Source organism: Pteropus alecto, unplaced genomic scaffold, assembly GCF_000325575.1.
Source record: "Pteropus alecto unplaced genomic scaffold, ASM32557v1 scaffold95, whole genome shotgun sequence".
Lineage (NCBI taxonomy): Eukaryota > Metazoa > Chordata > Mammalia > Chiroptera > Pteropodidae > Pteropus > Pteropus alecto.
The window spans coordinates 2,015,192-2,035,267 of record NW_006441071.1 but is presented as its reverse complement, the minus strand read 5'-3'; the positions used below and the strand labels follow the sequence as shown (position 1 = coordinate 2,035,267).

General features: G+C 36.0%; 1 protein-coding gene across 4 annotated transcripts in view; it reads left to right on the top strand.

Moving 5' to 3' along the window:
* Positions 1-20,076, top strand: part of ADAMTSL1 (ADAMTS like 1) — a 391,854-nt gene that overhangs the window by 160,070 nt on the left and 211,708 nt on the right. For 3 of the 4 annotated variants that reach the window (XM_015594546.2, XM_015594545.2, XM_006918348.3), the window contains exons 10-13: positions 7,991-8,041; positions 12,445-12,649; positions 13,916-14,063; positions 16,518-16,602. In XM_015594546.2, the coding sequence (XP_015450032.1) occupies positions 7,991-8,041; positions 12,445-12,649; positions 13,916-14,063; positions 16,518-16,602 (489 nt within the window). The remainder of the gene's footprint in view (positions 1-7,990; positions 8,042-12,444; positions 12,650-13,915; positions 14,064-16,517; positions 16,603-20,076) is intronic. The other variant, XM_006918349.3, reaches the window with a different exon arrangement.

The following is a 20,076-nucleotide window of genomic DNA, read 5'->3' as shown; positions in this document are numbered from 1 at the left end:
CCATGGACCTTCTACATGTTTATCTTATTTTCTGCTTCATTAATGTAATGCTATAGTAGGACCTCTTTCCCATGTAGTTAAGACACTTGGAATCTAATCAAATGTAAAACCCTCTCTTGTGCTTGCCATGCTAGAGTCATAGCTCTGTTTTACACTGGGGGAAATTTTTTTTAAATGCATCGTAGGCTGGTTTGTGCAATGGTTTTTGTCATCTTGGCCTCTTGGGTGAAGGGTAAAGTCTGTTGCTTAGCCAGAAAGCCACGATATATGCCTTTGGCTCATCAACAAATAAAATGGCATAGTTTTAGTTCAGCTAATAAGCACCTTATACTTTCGAAGTGGCTTTAAATCAAATGTAAAATAGGCTACATTTGGCCTTACATATCTCAGTCTGAGACTGGCAGGACTGTTAAGGCTATCTGGGGATAATTGTGCAAGACATTGTTTGTGAGAAGATCAGAGAAGCACCTTTTCAGATTTTTTTGGCACAGACCTCTTGTTTTCCCTCCAAGGCAGTAATGAAGGGGGCTTAAACTGGCAAGGTTGGACAAGTGAAAAAAGCTCTCACTCATCACACTATCACGGTCACAATTATTAGCAAACAAATCTGTTTCTAGCTGAAACTGAATCCAGATTCCCCCTACCCTCAAGGGATTCAGAACAAAAGTTCTAAACAAAGGCCCAAACTTGTATGCCCCAAGCAGCAGTTCTTGGGGAGTTCCAGTGGATGTTTTTTGTCCACCTCCACTTAATTTGACAGAAAATTATATAAGTCATCTTGGCCATGGGCCAAATTATGAACAAAATCTGATAACTGAATCCTAATGCAACTTTAAAAGAAATAGTCTTCATTGCGAGAGGCAGGATGTATAGTGGGCATGTAAAAACCTGGTCACACTATCTTAATGACCAGTTAGTCCAAAGGCAATACAGCCTGGTGGTTAGGAAGGGAGCTTTGGGGTAAAGTAGACTGGCTTGGGATCCTGGCTCTGCCACTTACTAATTGAGTAGTCGTTGGCAAATTATTTCTTCCTACTAAGCCTCAGTTTTTCATCCAGCAAATCAAGGATAATGACAGTACTTACCTCATAGAGCAGTCATGAGGAATAAATGGCGTAATAGATTTAAAAGCTTAGCAGATTGCCTGACATACGATAAACACTCAATAAATGTTGCTGCAGCTAAAATGACTAAGATCTTGGTTTCGATAATGTTTATATTACCTCAGAGAAACTCCTACACTCTCCCGAAAGCAGCTCTCTCCACAAAAAGATAAAACTCTAGAATTATCTATATGAGTCTAAAAAGGTAGTTCTCTATTTCTTGTTTTTATAACAGTAGATGCAAAATCCTAGGAAATATCTTTTTGAAAGTTAATCACATTTATCAGATTTTGAAAATATAATGACCATGAGAAATTAAGATAATTAGTATGCAATTGTCTAATAATTCCCATTTAATTAACACGGCATTTATGCCATTTAATTAACACGGCATTTATGCCATGATCATCTCCAAAAAAGGAGAATTCAGTGTGAGAACTAAAAAATGGTATGCAATTAAAGTATAATACAATGCTTCCCTAATCACAAAAGCCTTTTTGTTTTATTACAATAGGTAAATGATTTAGAAAAGTAGCAACTACCTTCCTTTTGATCAACCTCATTTAAATGAGTAAGCAATAAGAAAGATCGTAATAAAATCTCAGTTCCACTTTCATGCATTATTTACAATGAGATAAATAAAGCGGAGTTCTGGTGCTTTTTAGAGTGCATGGTCATATCCTTCCTAAGTTTATAGACATACCAAACATCATCAGGCAATCAGTTATAACTCAGTTATTGGGGCACTTCAGTTCTTCTACCAAGCCAGCTCACTGGTAATAAAAATCACTTGTTATATTACATTTTAAACATTTTAAGTATAAGTATTTGTGCAGTTCTTTTAATGAACTTGTGACTTAATAGAACAGGTATTATTATCATGATCCTCATTTTTAACCTCAATCTATGTTTGACTTTACTAGCTAAGTAACTTCTTTACTTAACTTCTCTAGGCCTGAGTTTTGCCATTTGAAAAATGAGCCAGAGACATTGTCTCTGTGGTGCAGTGGATAGCGCATTGGACTTCTAGGTCAACCTGCTGTGGTCATAAAATGAGCCAGGAGTACCTATGAGGATTAAATGAGACAATGCATGTAAAGCTTTAGCAAGGCACCAAGCACGCAACTTAAGTCAGCTATTATTTTTAAATTAGAGCCAAACCTGTAAAATGACTTGCCCAGTGTTACTTCTATTTGAAGCTTATAGAGTGCTTTCACATCCATTTATCTCAGTTCAGTTATATAATCCCTAGGAGATTAGCAGGACAGAGACTCTCATCTATATTTACGGATGAAAAATCTGAAGCCCAAAGAGGTTAAGTGACCTGCCCCAAGTTAGGGTGCGCAAAAGAAAGCTGGGTCATGGATCTCAGCGCCTCCATTTCCAGAGTATTTCCTGTACTACATGAACTCAGCTAACCTGATCCTAGGTGCAGCATTTGTGCTGTCATATTCTGTGGTCCATGAAGCTCCTAGTTCTGCCTTCAGCAGCCACGAAGAAGGGAGCAGGTAAGATAGAGCTCCATGAGATGGGTTTCCCGGCACCCATTCTTACTTCATATTAAACCTCCTGATTTCATCCAATACTTGAATATTACAGATGACCAAAAAGGAAGTCCAGATGTAATGCATTCAAGGTCACACAGTAAGAGAGTGACAGAACTGACCTTCCCTCTCCCACTCCTGAGGGTGTCCTCTTTTTTTATTGAGCCATGATCCTAAGTTCTCTACCACTAATGAAAAAACAAATGCTTATGTCTCTTCCAACTTTTTATTACTTCTCTCCTGCTCCATTCTGTTGCTTAGTAAAAGATTGATTTCTTTGACTCTGGAATTGTCGAGAGAAGATGAATTACTCTCTTCCATGCTAGGACTCCTCCCACCATTCATTCATTTTTTTATTATTATTATTATTATTGAGTACCTATCCTATGCCAAGTTCTCTGCTTGGTACCATGGCAAAGGGCAAAGAGGAGTCAACTGGAGTCTGGGCCCCAAGACTATCCTGGAGGAGTTGAGTTGCACAATTACAAAACAGTATGGTGTCTGAAAGACACATGAGACAGAAAGAGAAGAGACAATTTAAAAAAAAAAAACTGTCATGGCTATTTCTGGGAGATTCCCAATGGGAAGAGATACAGAGTTAAGCCAAGCAGGCTAGAAGCACGTTTGCCATTAAGATGGCCTTTCTCTGCCTCAGGTCACCCAATCATCTCTGCCTGCTAGAGCAGCCTTTCCAAACTGCCAAACTACTCTCCCTCACACAGATGGCAGAGCTAGCGAAAGGCAAGGAGTAGGACTAAAGATGTGTACAGTCATTGGCAGTTTGGAAGCTTTTTTAACCTTGTTTTTTGTTTGTTTGTTTGTTTGCTTTAACTCTGGATGATAGTTGTACTGCTTGCTTTCGCATACACCAATGGCATGATCTTATTGAGTGAATGTTTACTAATTGTCTCCATAGAGCACTGTGTTAAGAGATACAGTAAAGGACCAATATAGATTCTGTCCCATGGTACTTAAAGAAAACTTATAAATAGTTAGAAGTTAGTACATAGAATTGATGAGAGAAGTTAGTGCTATGGGTGTTTGGAAGAAGAGAAAATTTCTGGCTATATGTTGAGAGGGAAAATAAGGCTCTTTAGAAGAGCCTGAGTAATTTCTTGACTAAGAAACTTCGTTGGGCATTATGGAGTCACTTAAGACCTTTGAGTTTGGAAGTAAAATACCGATTGATATGACAGCAATGAGCAGGCTGGATTGAAGGAGGCAATGCCTGCAGGCACATCTGTTTGGAGACTGCTGCAAATGGGCCCAAACTCATGTCACAAGGAGATGTAGTTGGCAGACATCACAACTGGAAGAACTGAGAGCCTGTAGGGAACATGAGAAAGAGAAGAAGCAAAGATGTCTCACAGTATCTAGCATGGGTGGATGGGAGGATGGCCGTGCTCTGAACAGTAAAAATGATCACAGGAGACGAAGCCATTTGCAAGGGAAGGTAATGAGTTGTCTGGACTCTCTGGGCTTAACAAACCTAGAGCACATCCAGCTGTCAAGAAGTCAGAAACAAGGCTGTACAGCCCAGGAGAAGAGGAAAAAGGTCCCAAGAGGTTCACTAAAAGGGACAGTTGAAACCATGAAAGGGACTACTTATGATTTATTTCCATTATTAAAACACACACACACACACACACACACACACACACACACACACACACACACACAAATTAAGTGCCCATAGAGTTCATTCTATTAGGATTTTACTTAGAGATTTATCACAACATATAGATTCCACAACAGAGTATTGTGAGATTGAATATGGCTTAATTTTTAAAAGTCAGGGTTATTGTTCTAAAATAGCTTCTGAGATAATTTCAGGACAAAGACTCAATAATCTTTAAGTGACACATGGAATTTGAAGCAGTGACCTCATTTATATTTTATATTTTCAGATATTTCCATCTTATACTTTCTCAGACTTGAATTTTGTTTTGCTTGAATGTTCTAATTCCTGTAACTACATCATAGAAAACTTGGAAAATAGAGAAACATGAAAAAAAAAGAAAGTAAAAACACCAATATTCAAACACCAGGAACTAACAACTGTTTGGAGCTTTTTCTAACATATTCGTGTGTACATTTGTACACATATTGTACTCACATGTCCACACACACACATATATATATATAGACATTATGAAAATGATTATATAAATGATATATGAACATATGAATTTTCTTAGTATTATGGATCACATTGTATATTCTATTTTATATCAAATTTGTTTCAGTTCACATTACATTTGAACATTCTCCATGTCACAGTTCAAAAGTGGTTCAAAAGTCTTCATGTTTATATACTGCATAATATTTCATTCCATGGGCCTATCACAACATTGAAGCATTCTCTTGTCAGTGGGCAGGCAGTTCAGCAAGATGAGGACTTGAGAGGATCTGGTGCAATGTCTTTCTTCCGCTTACACCACATGAGTCCAGAATGACTGCTTCCTCATCGTCATGTTCCTCCCACCACAACTCCTGATGTTGGGGATTTAAGAGGGAGTCAGTTCGTTCCTCAATGTAAGAAGTGCATGAGTGGTCAGAATCATTAAGGCAATAAAGAATGAGCAGTTTTACCCTCAAACAGCTGTTTCTTAATGTCTTCCCTTTGTGATTATTTTTTAAATCATTTTTGCCTCCTTCACCACTCCCCACCCATTCAGATATATGTAAGAATACATGCACACAAACACACAAACAAATCAAGACTTAAACAAGGGAAGAACTTAAAATCTCTAAATAATATCCTTTTTCATCATTTCTCAATATGTACACTTGCCTAAGATAAAAGACAAGCAATAGAAAATTACATTTTGGCAACATTGCCTGCCCCTCTGTGACAGTGTGGTGAGAGGCCAGGGCCATGGCATGAACCCCAAGAGATTGCCGAGCCCATGCACACGAATATGCATGAACAGCACTGGATAGAGCACCATTGTTTTGATATCTTTCTGTTTTCACAGGTGCCATAGAGTCATTTCATGAGTCTTCACTATGACCCATGCCATAGAAAGACAAATATAGCTATAGTTTTGCTGAATCTAGTTTTAAAGCTCCTTGTTCAAACAAAAATGTAATTTCCAAATCAGTTGAAAGCAAAGACCAACATCTTGAAATCTATGCATTCCCCTTTGTTTCTTTTCTAGCCTGTTTCCTTCAGTATTACTGCCTCCATTTTAAATATCATCAGCTGATAAATCAGTTGACAAAGATCTGTAACACTTCATTCTAATATTGAGGGCAACAGATTATAGCTATAAATTTTTTCAGGAGAGAAGGCAGTGATATGCATTTCTGACTTTAGAAATTGATGTAGACATGAGTAAAGATATTAGAATTAGCTAAAATATGACTGCAAAGTCAGTTTGATTTATTCTTTAATTAACTGCTATTAGGCTATGTTTCATTTTATTAAAAGAACTTTAGAAGGTTGGAATTAATTAAAATATAGTTCTTTTAGAAAGAAAATGCCCTTAATTAGTGAATGTAAGAATTACCGGAAAGAGATAACAACAGATATGATTAGCCATTCACATCCGATTTCTTGTCTGTCAAAAGAAGGCAGAAAACAATGGGAAGTTTCTCTAACTTGGAAAAACAGGGAGAAAAGTTTAATGTTAATATTCATTCCATTCTTGTGTTAGTACAGTGACACTTTGAGCTTCCTCAAAAGATAACGTTGTTACTTAAGAGTAATACATACATACACCATAAAAATTTAGTCATACAAATGAGTACAAAAACTTTAGTCATACAAATGAACATAGAAATTTTAGTTAGGTAAGATAAATAAGTAAATTACTACTCCAATAGTTGTCCTTCTTAGGAATAGAAATCTATCCTCATAGCTTTGTTTCCCATTTTATTTCAAATTTAATTTCTCTCATGTATCCTTTTACCTTTCAGTAATTTTTTCAGGAACTGCCTTCTTTATCTCTCTCTTTCCTCCTTATGATCTCCATTTAGTGCTATCTTTTTTATCTTTCCGATGCGCAGTATAACCAGTTCACTCTTTCTACCCAAAGACTTAGGTTTGCAAGCCATATTTTAAAAATAAAATACTATATCAGAGGATGGGATGAAAAGTCTTTAATATAAACACATATTGAATATGTATACATAAATATATACCCATCCACCCAGGGATACATATAAAATACATGAGTTCCTTTTGAATACAAAAGAGAGACTTCCTGTCATGTGTCTTTTGCAAAATAAGCACCCTCTGTTCATGTCCTACTATATTCTGCCCCAGAATGATATCTGTGTATTGAGCTCTGGCTCCTACTCTTGTTGCAGGGTCTGTTGTACTAGCTCTTTTATCTAAGATTCGTGGGTCATAAATCTTTCACAAGCCAGTGGACTCAGGAATGAGAAAGTCTTGCCAATGGAGACATTAGCTGACATCAATGAGATAGGTTAGTGTAGTTTATTGGAGTCCTAAAGGCCCCTGGGGACATCCACACAGCCTCTAATATCATTTCTTGTGAATCCATTAGCCACACAGTCAATCATGTCATTTCTTATGGCTTCTTAGTCTCTATCTCTAAATCTCGGATTTCTCGGGGCACTAGGTATATTACGAATAGTCATGGTAATCACAACCATCACCCTAATAGCAGTTAACATTATATCACATTTTATAGACAAAAAAAAAAGTCTTTCATATTTATCATCTCATTTTAACTGCCCTACCTTTATTTTGGTAGGGATCTTGCTTTTGCTGTTAGTTACATATTATATTCACTAGTTCCCCTTCCCTTGATAAAGTAACCAAGTGGCTGCTTTCCAGCTATTACTAAAATCCTTAGGTCTGCCAAGAGAAGAAACCTATTTGCTAGGTTATATAGCAAATTATGTAATATTGTCAATTCCCAGGTACGTACTCTTACATATAGCTATCTCTTTCATCAGAAGTGAGACAGTAACGATAATTGCTTGGTGAGCATCTGGAAGTAACATTAATAACGATGATAATAATGACCTCATAGGATTTATAATTTGGGGGATTAAAGAACATTTACAAGCTTATTGTGTCATAGTTAATGATGAGGTGCCAAGTTTTCTTGCCACCACCCTTTCCAGTGGTATTTCCTGCTTGGATCAGAGAACTAATTATAGTAAATGGTGCCCTTTCAAAGAACTTGCCTCATCCTAAAGCATATGCTAGCATAAAGATATTGAACTGTTTTCATATTGTTTTTCAGAGACAATTTATTAATGTTGTTTTGCATTTGTCTAAAAAAAATGTGTATAATGTAATCATTTAGTGTTTATTTTATTGTGTGTACCTTCTACTCAGAGGGTTGGCATTATTGTTCCTAACAGTGACGGATACAAGCAGATCATGCCCTATGACCTCTACCATCCCCTTCCTCGGTACGTAATCCATCATCCTGATGATGTTAGAATTAGTCAATCGGTCTTTGCTTCTTTCATATGTGTATAGAGATTTTGTGTTTTTCTGTAAAAATAAGATGGTAGATACTGTGTTTTCCAGTCCATCCTGAGCTCTGTTTTTGAATAATACGGGACTGCTCAGACTGGAAGCTTATCATTCAAAAACTATTTTAAGATAGGATCATATTCCATTGGAGTGGACACAGTAATTCACCCTGATTGGATACAGCGTATGGGTTTGTGTTATGTCTTTCTTTCATTCCCTTTCCTATATTTCCTCTGCGACTAAACCCTAGTCATTAAAGCACTGTTGCTAACTGTTAAACAAACAAAGCCTGAAGTATTATCGCAATACCACAAATGTGGAATTCCAGATGTGGTATTACTCTAAATAGAGGCTTTAAATATTCTCTTTTTTTTTTCCCAAAGAAATGATAATTGAGTACAAAAAGGCAGTTTTTTTTTAAATATTCCTATTGTTCAGAACATTTGTGGGGACTTTTTTTCCGAAACATTTTAAAATTCCATGCACGGTGGTGCTTTTTTAAAGTACAGTATTTTTTTAAAACTAGAAAAATAATAAAAGTGATTGAGGAGCTTTTAAGAGAAGTTATTCTCTTTATTAATATATTCATAAGAAAACTGGAGAAGCTGAAAAGTATGCTGGCCGCTGCGTGTACTGTCGGCCACGTTGGAAACAACCCTTCAGGGAGCAGACATGAGAAATGAGTTTGAAATCACCACTGTGCTGAGACCTTTGCTCTCTTCTCCTGGCTTGTTAGGACCTCAGAGAGACAGCTGCTATTTAGAACCCACGGTTTAAATCAGATCACAAGGACACTGGGTGAAAATAACTCACAGTAGTTTGCTTAATCTCAAACTAAACAAGCCCAGAAATTAATTTTATTCTGAGCTATAAAATAAAGTTTGAAAATCTCCAAATATTTAGTGAATTAGAATCCAAGTAGAGGTTTTTGAGGTCATCTACTCCAACACCCCAATGATGCTTCATTCTCCGACTCATTGCTCCCACATCACCCCCGTATACCATACATATATAGACATATATATTTACACAAATATTCATATATATATTTGCAGTTAATGCATATGTATTTACACATGAACATACAAAAACGTAGATATTTTTTTAATACGTATATACTAGTGCCAGTTTTCATCCAGGCTGACTAGCAGGAAACTCCCTTTTCACCATTCTAATGATAGCACATAGAGAAGAGCCTTTGATTTATACCATATATAGTTTGGGTTTTTTTAAGTTCTTCCACGAAGGGATTACCTCAGTAGTCAGCTCTCTCCTGCTTTTTTATTTCTATATTAATAAAGATGATAAATGACTTTAGAACACTACTGATGTATCATTTGGCTGGTTTGATCCAGAACCAAACTTACACAGTAAACTCTTCTTCTTGAAAAAATAATGGAATGAAAATATAAAAAGATTAATTTAACTGAACCAAGACTTTATTTGATTTCAATTCCTGTATCTATAAAATAAGTATCCATAGGACCTATGTATCTATTTGTGGGAAGGCCATATATTTCAAGACAAAGGCAAAGTTGTGTGTCGGGGTGAGCAACAGCAAGTTTATGTCTTTCCTATAATGACACTCCTAAATTTCTTGTGTATTTATGATCTCTCATGTTTATATTTCTCTGGTATGATTAATGTCTGTCCTAGATTAAACTTGATTTCTTCTGTATTTGGATTCTCCCCAAATGCCTGAAGCCACTATTCTCAATAATAGATTAAAACAAGCCTCCTTAATGTCCTTTTGCACCTGTCCTGTGTACACATTGGCCTGTCCATGCATCTCACTGGGAAAGGACAATTAGCAGATAAACTGTATTTCCTACCCCTTGCACTTCTGTTACTGAACTAATTCTAAAGTTAGATATTCTGCTTTACTGATAAAGTCTTAGTAAATGAAAGATTTTTCTACAAATATATTTTCATTTCATAAGAACTGAGGCTCAAAAATGGTTCTCAGATGGCAGCTACCTGCTGATCAAGGCAGAAGGCTTCACTTATTGAAATTATTTAAATGAGCTTAAGACCACAGTGCAGATACAAAACACAATCAACGGATTTTTAGATTGTTTTTTCTTGCTTTCAGTTTTGACTGTAACACTTATCTGAACATAATATAAAAAGATAGCCTGATGAATTATCTTTAATTCATAATTAATACATACAACTTTTTCACATTTTTAATTTCGAGAATTTAAAATTCTAAAATTAAAAGCCAAATGAGTTAAAATATTTGATATATGAACTCATTTCTTATTCTTTCACAGCAAGATTCTTGGATATGCTTTTTTCCCCCAAACACTTACCTGCTCCCTGTTTTAACATATCCTAACTGACGTCCTCTCTCACTTATTGTTATACTTTCTTTAAAGCACCCACACACATTTTGCTTTGAAATTCTTCCTCATAACCCTATTATTTTGCAAGGATTCACATTATAATTTTTCACATATAAAACTATAGTTGCATGCTGTAACCATACTATAAGTTCTTCGAATAATAGTAGCATCATTTGTCTTTCTGTGATCACTGACATTGAAAAGGATACTTATTACTGTTTATAAAATTATGAGTCAGGCCCAAATACTGAGACAGAAATTAATAACTCTTTCTTTAGAAGGGTCAAGTTTAGGGATGTTAGAGTACCGATTAGAAAATGTGCTCCTTTTATGGCATCTTAATGTTCTAAGAGATTAAATGTACATTCAAACACATATTCCCACTTCAGTGTCAGATCAAATCCAAGATGAGTACGTACTTACACATTCAGCCCAGTTTCAGTGTGAATCAGACCTATTTTCCACCTCCAGAGGGAAGCTCCAGAGATTTACGTGGAGACAGATGAGAATTGGTCTTACCTTTCTGGAAGAAAATCTCTCTACAAAGCTGCTTCGTTCTCTTGAAAGGATCAAAAAGTTTCCTAAGGGCTTACCAGAGTCCTCAGTTTCCCCATAATAACATATTTTTATGTGTCTCCTGGGGAAATAAATATGCATAGGAAAATATTGTATTTGGCAACAAGTTTAGGCTGTTGGCAGTGAAGATAACAGTTGTTGCCTGGACTTGAGCAGTATGAAGAAAATGTGGAAGAAATTCTCTGTAACTGGGAAACACACATTATCTGGTCTCGTGAACAGAGAAATCAGGACCACATGTACATGAAACCCTACTTATAGAATAATTAATGTCTCCATGGTATGCCTGTGCAATATTTTTAAATTTAACTATTCAAGTGGATCAACTTGGTAACACTGTTTTTTTTTCTCATTAAAATGATCTCTCTCGTAAGCCTAAGAGAAATCTTAAAGTTCCCTAGTAATCCTCATCAACAAGCGGAATACTTGCAAGAAAGAGTTTAGTCCTAATGTTTCTATATTTACAAATTCTACATTCTCAAAATGTACAGGAGGAGAGAAAAAAATCAGACAAGGATACTTCTCTGCATCTGGTCCCAAATGCTTCAGAACTGTGTAGCGATCTAAAAACTCAATGGAATTCTCTTAAACATTATCGATAATATTGTTATTTTCTCTTTTATCTGCATCTGTAGATTCCAATGCCATCAGCCTTCCAATCAAAACCAAACTTCACAATTCCAGAAGTTCTTTACTGGGGGAACATTAATTGAAAGTATCCCTCAAGTTAGAGAACAAGTAGATAATGCCTGTATTAACACTTTTACTCCTTAATGTAATGATGGCACAGTTTGACCATCAGAATCGTGCCGAATCCATGTAGTCCAAAAGCTGATGCTTGTAGAAGCAAGGGAGAAAGAGGGTGTGGTTTACCTTGATCTTTCATGAGCTTTTCATGTAAAAGCATTCAGAAGATAAGCAATAAAGTTACTTAGCTTTGAAAATAAAAAGTATCAGCCCAGGTACAAACTATAAATGTTAATTGATTAACCAATTTTAGTCTTGACATAAATATTTAGTGGTTTAATAGAAAAAATATATATGAAAAATATATATTTATAAAAAAATAATACACACACACAAAATATATATATTAAAACCATAGGAAGAAGGACTGAAGAGCCCTATTTTGAGCAGGTTACAGACAGCACAGATATCCTAATGAACAGCTCTCAACACAGTAACTTCTTACATTTGCATAGAGCTTCAAGGTTTACAGAGCACATTTGCCAGTGTTGACGCCTTCTCTCTTACTCATCAGATTTCAGGCAATAGATGGCCTTTGGCTCTCTGGACCATAGCGTCTCAGAACCTGATGGTCCCTATAGGCACTGGGGACGGGGTTGGTCAGAAAGGTCACTTAGGAGGTTTGGCAATGTGCATGTCTGCCCTGATGACTCCCCTTGCTTCTGTAGGTGGGAGGCCACCCCGTGGACCGCGTGCTCCTCCTCGTGTGGGGGGGGCATCCAGAACCGGGCAGTTTCCTGTGTGGAGGAGGACATCCAGGGGCATGTCACCTCAGTGGAAGAGTGGAAATGCATGTACACCCCTAAGATGCCCATCGTGCAGCCCTGCAACATTTTTGACTGCCCTAAATGGCTGGCACAGGAGTGGTCTCCGGTAACTGTGCCTTCTTTGTTTGTTTGTTAGGAAAATAAGTCCACTCTTCCCTCTCACTGTCATGACCCCTGGCTACCCTGTGCAGCTCCCCACGTTTCCTCTTGAGGTGTCTAGCGGCCTACCAGTTTAGGTCCTGGAGTAGGCATGCCCTGAATCCAGCAAAGCCAAATGGAAATGAATGAATATATATACATATTTTCCTTCAAGTTACTTCAAGAAGCTTCTATCACTCCCCATAACGTTCCCTCAAGGGCAAGGGGAGGCACATGTCTGTCAAGAGTAACTGAAACTGAGTGATTAATCCTGAATCTGTGAAAGCTGCTCTGGTGATAGAGCTCAGTAAACCAAAAGTTTGGTGTCATTTTTTTATTTCTTATCCTCTGTCTATATCCAAAAAGGGTCTGAGTGGATTAAAATTCAAGCAATGTATATTATTCATTGAAAAAAAGATGAAACAAAAAATCATAAAATAATTAGAATGGTGATGAAGTAGAATAACTAAAACTAATACATTCTAGATGTTAGGGAAGCTGCTTCAACCGCTTAAACATAGAATGATTATGATTTTGGGTTTCCTGGCTGCTATAGCAAAAAGGTTTGAGATGGTAAAGGAGATAGAAAGATGAAATAAATCATTGTACCCCCAGCCACAGAGATGGCAAAAGATTTTTCACTTTAGCTATGTGGCTTTGTGACAGCAGATCAGAGCTGTAACATTTCTCTTTATCTAGACTTGAACCTGGGCATGTAGAACCACTGAGGTGCTGTCTACATCTGGCTATTGAATCAGTTCCTTTAAACACTCCCCCCCACACATCAATATAATCAATTGGATCAGCCAGGCTGCAATATAAGTTGAAAAACTTTTTACATCCATGCGGGAGCAAGCGTTTCCCATATTTCAGACCTAACAATAATTAGCAAAGTGACTAAATAAAATGAAAATGCAGTGTTGGTAATCAAAATTGAGCACACTCTACAGTTTCTTTTCTGCTTTTTGCTGCTTGGTTTGGGACTTTGCACACAGTGGGTGCTTAAGAAATGCTGATTGACCCAAAGCTAAGAAATTAAAAGTGATTTAATTTCCAGCCAACTTCAAAATAAAAAACCAAGTAGAACAAAGATCCCATGATAGGTAAGAAGTGGTATAAATCCACCAGGAGTCCTTATATAAAAGCAGCCCTTTAAAAAGTTTCAGGTGGAAAATGATGAAGAGTAAACAAGGCTTTGCCTGTGAGTCTCCTCTCTCTTGCGTTCTCCTTCTAGTGCACGGTGACATGTGGCCAGGGCCTCAGGTATCGTGTGGTTCTCTGCATCAACCATCGAGGAATGCACACAGGAGGCTGTAGCCCCAAAACTAAGCCCCACATAAAAGAGGAATGCATCATACCCACCCCCTGCTATAAACCCAAAGGTAACTTTGCGGGCGTTCTGTTATCAATCTTCTCATTGTTGTGTGTACTCAGGTGCTGTTTTAAACTCCTGAGAATATTCTTAAGTGTCCCCAAGAGGTCTTATTAACTGTTCTTTATAACTGAGACTCTACTAAATGGACTTAACTTTTTTTAATTTTTCAAATAGTTTTGCTTACAAATTGTTATTAAGTGCTGCATATTTATACCATGAGTTCCTGGGTCATAGAGCTGTTTGAAGGCTGCTGCTGTAAGATATCAGCTATATCTGCTTGAAAGAGGATTATAGAGATAGCGTAGAAATATATGTATGATTTACTTTCTACATTTCTTGCTGTTAAAAAACAATGCAGTGAATCCAAGAGTATCTACTTTGCTAAGCATGAAATATGTTGGGAAGCCTCATACTTCAAAGCGATGAAACAAAAAGCTGTTGCTTTTTTCATTGAAAATTAAAACATTATTATGAGACTGAATTCCAGAAGCATAATTGACAATAAAAAAATTAGAATATATCAGAATTTTATAGATATTGCAAATAATTTATAAAAAGTAAGCTTTAGAAACATTCTACTTACGAAGATTTATTATAATTATACTAGATCTCTCAGATTAGCATGAATACTGATCTGACTACTCTGCTGATATTGTTATAGTCTGTGTCAATGAAAATTCTAAAGTCACAAAGTATTCAAAAGTAAAGCACTTATTACAAGCATCCTCCTATTTTTGACATTAAATGATTCCCATTTGTTTCTTAATTTATTTCTTTAAAACATTGGATTTCTCTGAATATCAGTCAAGTATAGCTCTTTATTGTCCTGTAGTTTGCCCTTGGTGGGAGTGAGTGGCATCATGAAATCTAAATTAACGATATAAAAGGAAACAAAACAGAAATATATCAGAAATACTGATTAATTTTAATCAATACACCTCTCTCTAAGCTTCAGTTTCCTCATCTGTAAAATGGGAATAATAATAGTAACTACCTCAGAGATTGTGCTAAGATTAAATGAGATATAAATGCAAATAGGGTGCTTAGCTCACTGGCATATGGTAAGTTTTCCAAAAATGTTATCTTCTACTCTTGACTATCATCAGCATCTTAAATATGGGAGGAAGCGGCCACTGGAACATACAACAGGATTCAGTTCAAATAGACAGTAAAGTATTATAAGCCTACTTTTAGTGCCAAGCTGAATGCTTCATTATTGAAATACAGAGATGGTTCACTCTATCAGAGGTGGCATCATATTGACTGAATCATTTAGTTGGGAGAAGTGGATTAATTGTAAGATGATCCACATATAGGTATTATATGCTTGTCTAAAATGTCGGCAAATCTTTTTGGCCTTGGCAGTTTTATATGTCTCACTTGCTTTGTTTTCTGACTATAAACAGTTGCTGCACATAGAAGACAAGAGACAATTCCTCTAACTTAAAATAGTCAATTACTCATTAGCTCTGTGTTTACCACTTCAGAGGAGGAAAAGCAGTTTGTGGTTAACTATCAAAAATAAAATCTGGGTTTTCACAACTAAGTTAGTGAGTCTGTCTCTACTTAAACATTAAAATGCCATATAATTCTATGGCGTATGCATATATAGACATATTTCTTTCATCTTTACAATTATATGTTATAAAATGGTGATAGAGCTTCCCTGGCTTATATAATAAAGCAAATATGCCTATAAATGACCCTAATAAAATGTCAGAATGGTAATCTTGGCAGTCACTTCTATAGGAGCAGTTATAAACCTCCCTCTCTCTTTTTCTCCTCCACAATTTTTTTTGCAGGAAGTGGTTAAGAAGCTTGTTCTGAATTGTTTGGTCAAAGCTACATAAATAGGTGAAATAAGTTAAATTATGGGTTGTGGACCCTAAGTTGTCAGAGAGCCTTGGGATGGTACTGAATGAATCAGATATCCAAAGCAGTGTTTAGTGAATATCAGAGTGGCAGTTTTGTTGTTTTTGACAACATGGGAGAGATCAGACTTAGCCAAAAGGCAAAAGAAAAACAAATTAGAATATATGGAAATATCACAGTACGATTTATTGTACTTCGTGTTCATTTTTAAAGGCGATATTGCTCTATCTTTTCAATAGGAAATAGTGAAAAGATACTTTGATGAGTCTTTATATATATATTGAGGTAGTAGTGCTCCTAGAGCTATGACTTTCATAATAAAAAGCCTTTGCTTTTCAACATAATAAAGGGGAAGCATATACACAGAGACTAGTATTATTAAACGTTTTAAAATCTGATTCTTTTTTCCTTGATATAACTATCATCGGAGGCAGAAATTTACCTAAAAACGTATTATTTGCAGTTATCACCATAGCTTGTAGGTAGTACAAAATCAAGAACTGGTGGGGTGAGGGAGGAAGGAATTTCCCTGAAATTCCAAATTGATTCTAACCTCTTCTCTTTTATGTTCATGCATTTAATTTCTCAGAGAAACTTCCAGTAGAGGCTAAGCAGCCATGGCACAAACAAGCTCAAGAGCTGGAAGAAGGAGCTGCTGTGTCAGAAGAGCCCTCGTAAGTTTTAAAACCACAAGTTGTTTTGCTTTTGAGGCCGATTGGTTTAAAAAGAAAGCAGTGCCCCACTGACTGTGGCTTTCATGGGTTCTGAACTAAGTGTAATCCTCTTACCAAGGGTGAAATGAGGTTTTGGGGCTGTCACATTGGAGATTTATCAGTTTCAAAGTGCTTCTCCAAACATGATTGCTCTCTAAATACTTTTCAATGTTGAAATAAGAAAATGAAGGTGTAGTGCCTACTCTTTTCTCCAAAATCTGACCTCCTCTGATCAAAAGGCCAGGTGAGAAGGCCCAGGCAGCATCTGATGATGTAACGTAGATTCGAGGTGGAAATCTGGGCAGCTTTTTACACTCTTTATCTTCTAGCTTTGCAGTATAGCCACTCATGAAAATTAAAGGTAAGTAAAATGTATCTGAGGGCAAAGGAAGCTTATTAGCTTTTCTTTTCCCTTTCCTGCTGGGATTGGTATCAGATAGATACCAGGTCTTTGCCCCACTCGATCCTAGTCCCATACCTGCTCCATTTTGTCAAGGACAATAAATTTGTAAGACCACTAGGCAGATACTTTCCAGATGCTTCATAAGAGGAAATAAGGAAGAGGCAAGTATAGATCGATTGATTGTTCAATAATGGTATATCGATTCTACTAGAAAACACTTATAGGTATCTCTGCTGCATCATTTTTAAAAATAAGGGGAAGCGCTTTATTGATGAATTTAATTTATGACAAGCAATTTCTCAAACTGATGATTTTCTAGATTAATTGATTTAATATAAGTACTAGGCTCTGCGCTATGCATCGGTACATAAGTCACGTTACTCACCCTCTAGGAGTTCATACTATAGCAGGTAGGATGTGAAATGATTTCCAAATTCAACCCATGGTTTAAATTTTACTAGAGATATAAATTAACATTGTAATCTATAGATTCAAAAGCAGTTGAGAATTTTCGCCAATTCATCCTATTTAAATCTAAATATGATATGTTTCGCCTAAACTGTGCCTGAATCACACCCTAACCAGCAAAAGATTGGAAAATAAATCCAAAATACAGATTGCTACAATAACCAGAGCTCATTTGTAAAGAAATGGTATTCACAAAAATGTGGTTCATAACATTAGGTAACACATTTCTTACTTAAAACTACAATAAGCAAAACATAAATTATTTCTGTAATATAAAGTTACTACAGCATCTTTTTCTACCTCTGTGAGAAAGCCTTTAAGAAAAAACAACTAACCATTGCATTACTTTGAAGGAAAGGCAATGGTTAAAGATCACAGTGCATACTCTGGTTTCTCTTCAGATCATATAAATCTTTCACCTTTTTTAAAATCACAGTGCTATGTTTACATGAATATATGAAGGCTTAAAACTTTTTGTTTCTCTCCTGCCAGTACCTGGCTTGACAGGCCTTTTTGCTGCTGGAGAGAGCAGTTCATTTTAGATGGGTATTAACTCTTTAATCTACTTATTCAAGGCACAGAAAGAGACTATGTGATTGAGCTAGTTACTCCTTATATGTATCCTTAAGTTAAATGTTTAAAACCAGATATGTATTATTTTACCTAAATAAATTTCACTCTCCTGTACACTGTATTTTATTATTTGGTCTAAAGCATAACCTTATATATAATATTGCATAATGACTGATGTTAAATAGTGTAACAAAGTTGAAATTAAATCAAAACATCTTACATCAATAATTAAAGATCTTTCTCAATACTAGATACCTCTCAAACGAAAGCTGTGAGTGGAGTTTAATGCTTCTGCAGAAGCAGTACATAGACCACGGCCAACCACATGTTATAATGAGTATTTTCCACGAAAGGTCTGATTAAGATGCATTATGTTTAACTTTAATCTTAATAAAATTCCTAAAGTAGTTAAAACACATAGTTTTAGCCGCTGAAACTATAGCCACGCATTAGATTATTAAATTTTACTCTTGGTGTAATGGAATTGCCATCTTGGCATGATTAATCTGAACTGAAGTAGATTGTAATTGGAGTGCTGGTGCCGGGGAAAGGAAATGTATACTATTATGCTCAGAACAATTACTTTTATACCAAAATGAAATAAATGACAGCTGTAGAATAATGTAATGAAAGGTATATGGTTTCCACATTTTAATACACTTTACATGTTTAGTGCACTGAACCCTAGGAAAGGTCCTACGTGTCATATTATTTTTTTTTTATTGATTTGAATTTAAAAAACATAATTTTGCATGGTCTTAATTCTTTCTTTTTTAAAACCACGTAGACTAGTTTCTAAATGTATGTAGCAACCTATAATTACTCTCAGTAGTATAATGAAAAAATGATATACTGTCAGCAAGGCTTTCCTTCCCCCCACCAAAGAGACTCACATTGCTTAAATTAAATGGTAATGTTTAGAAGCTGTGGCTGTCACTTCTGAACTACTACAGAGAAACAAGAACAGTGGCCCAGAACTATCATCTCTCACTTTGGCTTCAGCTAACATGGAGCGTTCTGTAGTAACACAACAAATATCATTTATTTCCTCTTATGTAAAATGAAAATGTCACCAGCCTGTCTCATTAAATAATACAGGAAAATCAGTAGCTTAAAATCTTTAGCACATGGAGATACTATTATTGAATTTTAGATGTTTTTTGGTAACCCCCAAATTTAAAAAAATCATTGTTTAGCACTCTGGCCAAATTGATGTTGGAAAGCAACCATTCAAAGATATGTTTAGAAGAAAACTATGATTAAAAACTAAAAACTGAGCTGCCAAGAAATAACTTTAGAGAACAGAAGCATGTATGGGTATTGTTTCGCTGAACTAAATGCTATACAGAAGATACAAATAAAGACATCACTCTCACAGAGAAGCCGAAATAAGTATTGAGATGGGGTCACGTTATGGAAATGTACTTAATATATTGTGATTCATTTTGTAAAGCTGCAGCTTCATTCAGAAATACTTTTAGATAGTGATTGTTTTTTCCTCAGCAACAAACCAGCATTAAGTTTTTTATTTATTAAGTTTTTGACTTATATGGTGCCAAAGTAAGAATATTATGATGAGTATATTTTCTTGATATTAAAAGTGATTTCCTAACCCATTTATGCAAGTCACACCCTCTAAACTGATTTTTCCCTGGTGGCCATGGTCTAATTCATGCACATGTTTTTATCAGGTTTTCCTGACAACTAGTAGCAAGAATCTTTAAGAAAGGTATTTTTGTCTCTCTACTGAACAGGACAATGTGAGCAAGATCCAACCTCAAACCAAGACTAAGCAATATGGAGCTTTAGACAATGAAGTTGATCAAGCACAGACAATTTTATAAATAAATAAAATAAAGTGAACTTGCTTCCAAGGATGCCAGCTGAGGAATCTGTAGAAATCCCTGCTACCTAATTGATACTGAAGGAATTATAGTTAGAGACAGACTTCTAAAAATAATCAGATTCTGAGAGAGTTGCATTTTTCCAAG